General features: G+C 48.5%; 1 protein-coding gene across 1 annotated transcript; it reads right to left on the reverse strand.

Moving 5' to 3' along the window:
- Nucleotides 1-1,458: 1,458 nt before the first annotated feature.
- LOC310866444 (zinc finger protein ZPR1-like) lies at nucleotides 1,459-2,799 on the reverse strand (the record flags this gene model as incomplete). The annotated part of the gene is made up of 1 exon (XM_083776061.1): nucleotides 1,459-2,799. The coding sequence occupies one exon, from the start codon at nucleotides 2,797-2,799 to the stop codon at nucleotides 1,459-1,461; it is 1,341 nt and encodes a 446-aa protein (XP_083632187.1).
- Nucleotides 2,800-3,660: the final 861 nt, after the last annotated feature.

A 3,660-nucleotide genomic window follows, 5' to 3' on the forward strand; every position in this document is an offset into this window, starting at 1 on the left:
TAATTGATGTCAATTTGCTTAATGCAAACTAGCCACATGATGTCACGAGTGGGGCCCTGCTTTTTTTGTGCCATTTCCGAAAGCCAGACTTTGGAGTGGCTAGTGCCCCCTCACAAATAAAAATCACACCCTGGTGAAGTGAGGCATGCCACATGATGAGTTGGGTGTGCCTGAATGACGAATTTGTGGCAACACAAACATTAAATGCCATTGACAATTAACCCATTCTGTATGGGAACCCATTTTGGTGTTAGTTATGCTTTAGCTATTGAAAAATAGCAGATCTACAAGCTCATAGCGCGCCACCGAGTGGCGCGCTACGAGCTTGTAGGTCTGCTATTTTTGAAAAATCGAAGAACGACTGACATTTTTAGAATCTGATCTCAGGTCAGAATGGGTTCATCAGACCAGTGTGTGTCCAGTGGAAACCTCGTATGAATCTGATCTCAGGTCAGAATGGGTTAAAGGAAAGTTTACGTCATATGACGTGCAAATCGGCTATAACCAATCGCATACATTCAGTTGTCATCTTACATGATCATGGCGAAAGATTAGTTTTTTTAAACATTGTATCATCATAATCAACATAAGTTGACAAATTAATTCATGAAGAAGTATATTATTTTTTTATTGGATGATGTACGACGACGCAAGCACCCCTTACATGATTTTTGTCCCCCAAACATGAATTAAAGTCCATATTCTTGGCCACATGACTTTCTGAAAACCAGATGTTGAAAATGAATCACACTCTTGTGAAGTGAGGGGAGCTCTCTGTACATCATCAGATTCCGTGTTCAGCCAATCAAATCACATTCCGTGGTACACACAAAGCTGGGCATATAGGAGGGGCTAGCGCCGCTCAAAAAATAAGTATAATGTTGAAATACAGATAGATGAAAAACAAAGTCATTAGTGGTACAAATTTCTTTTTTTTATTAAAATTTTTATCCCACGATTTTGTAACCCAGTTTTCTTTTTCACCCAGTGCCAATTATCTAATGTAATCCTGGGCGCTACACTTCCTCTGCCAACCTGGGGGGGCAGCGGACTGACCTCATGCCTCCTTCTATGCATGAGGAGTCCAAGCTGCTTCTTTTCACCTGACAGAGGGGAATTTCCCCGGCCGGACGTAGCGCGTGGAAGGGGCACGTTATTCCGACCAGTTCCTTTCCCCTCCATCAGGCGCCCCGGCTGGCCAGGGGGAGGTAGTTTAGAGACCAGGATTACGGCATGTTTTTGTGAGGGTATCTACCCTAGGGGACACGGGGAGAACATGCAAACTCCACACAGAAAGGCCCTATCGCCAACCCCCGCCTCGGGTATGGGCACTGATGACGCGGAGGAGGGAACACGCCGCCAGTGCCCACAGCGTCCCCAGCGGGAATCGAACCCAGGACCTTCTAGCTGTGAGGCGACACTACCAACTGTGCCACCGTGCCCCAAGTGGTACACATTTCACTGTGTTTCATAACCCTCTGTTTTCATATCATTCAGTCCCAGATCGTCGTTCTGCTCAAAGGTGCGGGTGTATTTCTCAATCTTCATCTCGGGGTCCGGCTCTGGGGCGTAGTCGTTCTGGATGTAACTGTTACCGGCCGGGTCGTCCAGAACTAAATGGACATCCATTTCTCCGGCAATGATCTTGTCAATCTTCTGGGCGAAGAGCTTCAGCCTGTCCACTCTGTCCTCAGAGCCGCTGTCGCCGCAGAGGAAAGGGTTTTTGGAAACAATCAGATCCTTGATGTCCACCAGCAGTCCTTCCAGGGTGGTGAACTTCCCCGCCAGAGCCGCCATGCCCAACTCGAACTCCAGCTCGGGGATGAGCACGCGACACGTCTCGGACTTCAGCAGGTCTCTGGACATGTCCGACGGGCCCGTGAGGTGCAGGGTGGTCCGCGTGCCCAGGGCCTCCGTGGCGCCGCCGGGCTTCACCTCGTTGGTCCTGTATCCACAGTCATCGCAGACGGTGGCCATGATGATGACCTCCTTGAAGTGGGGGATCTGTACCAGCTTCATGTTGGTGGACGCGGGCGCTTTGCATTCTGGACAGTTTGTGTTGAACGTCTGAACCTCGTCGTTGCACATGATGCCGCCGTCCGGGTCGCTGCCTGCAGTCAGCTGCTCTTCCAGCTCGTCTCCAGCTCTGATCCCCAGCTGCATGTCCTGCTGCACGGTCCGCTCAAAGCGGGTGACGGTGAGAGCTTCGTCCTTCTGGGGGGCCACGGGACTCTCCACAAAACTGTTCCCCGATGGGTCCTCGATGATCAGCGTGAATTCTTCCTCCACCTCTTTCAACGTTTTCAATTTCCTGATGAACTCGTCTATCTTCTGGGCCACTTCGGGGGCCGTGGCCCTCCTGGCAGGCTGATCCTGCTCCAGGCCGACCACCGCTCGGTCCAGGAGGCCCTCGACGGTCGACAGGGAGCCTCTCTGTGTGAACGCGGGGATTTCTAACTCGACTTCGGGTATCCTGGCAGTCGCGCTGTCGGCCTTCACCACCTCTCGGTTCAAATCCTGCTTCGACTGCACTTTCAGGGTGTAGCAAATGCCGTGGTCCTGTATCCGCCCCGCTGACTGGACCTCCGCGTTGGACTCGTTGCAGTTGGGACAGCTGAAGGAGCTGATAACGACTTCTCTGAAGAAGGGGATTCTGGTGAGCAGCAGACGGGTGACACCGTTCTCGTAACAGCTCATACACAGACTCTCCATCTCGGTAGGATGTGAGTCTTCATCGTCCACGCTGATATCCTTAAACACATCCCTGCCCCGCTCGGTGTCCTCTGTTACCACAGACATTTTAACTTCTCTACTCAGAAATATCCCAGCTCAAACTGCGTTTTCACTCTGAGATTAATCTAGAACAATCTGGTAATAGACGAATCGCCTTCCAAAGACGCTGCTTGACTGACAACTACTTCCGGATATACTTTGTAGCCTTGATATACTTCTTCCGTGACAAGAAGAGAGGAGAGGAGGGTCACAGCACAAAACCTAAATTATTCCATTCCTATATTCCCATATGGTTTATGCTGAATTCCATTTGATATAATATAGATATCTGTATGGAATCTCTATCTGTCTTGCTCTTGCCCAAATATGGACATGATGTCATAGTTCTGACAGCATAGATGATGCCGGACTGCACTGGCCTCCAAGTACAGTGATAACAGGTAGCCTATACCAAGTACAGTGATAACAGGTAGCCTATACCACACCTGTCATTCAACTACGCAGCTCAGGTGTGTGTGTGCGTGCGTGCGTGGGTCCGTACTCAATAGTAATGACACAGTATATGTTTGACTCATTATTTATTATTCCTATTTTCCATTGTGATTGCTGAAACATTTCATTGCAGGTGGTGACCTCCATTTTTCAAGTGGACCCATCACTTAATAATTACACATGTGTTATTAATAGATGTATTGAATATGAAGAGGAGTCAACTATACAATGGAGAACCTGTGTGGGATTATAAGTGTTAAAGTACTATAGTGAGCTATAGGTTACGGTTTGAGCAAGACCTCGCTTGGGGAATGGGAAACATATTCCAAGTTAGAAAGACTTCATTTTGAACGATTTGGATAACATTTACACTTGCAAGAATCTGATGACCACTGTATGAATCATACAACTGTAAAGGCTTATTCATATACTCTG

The sequence above is a fragment of the Protomyctophum parallelum genome (assembly GCF_964188405.1).
Source record: "Protomyctophum parallelum genome assembly, chromosome: 11".
Classification (NCBI taxonomy): Eukaryota; Metazoa; Chordata; class Actinopteri; order Myctophiformes; family Myctophidae; genus Protomyctophum; species Protomyctophum parallelum.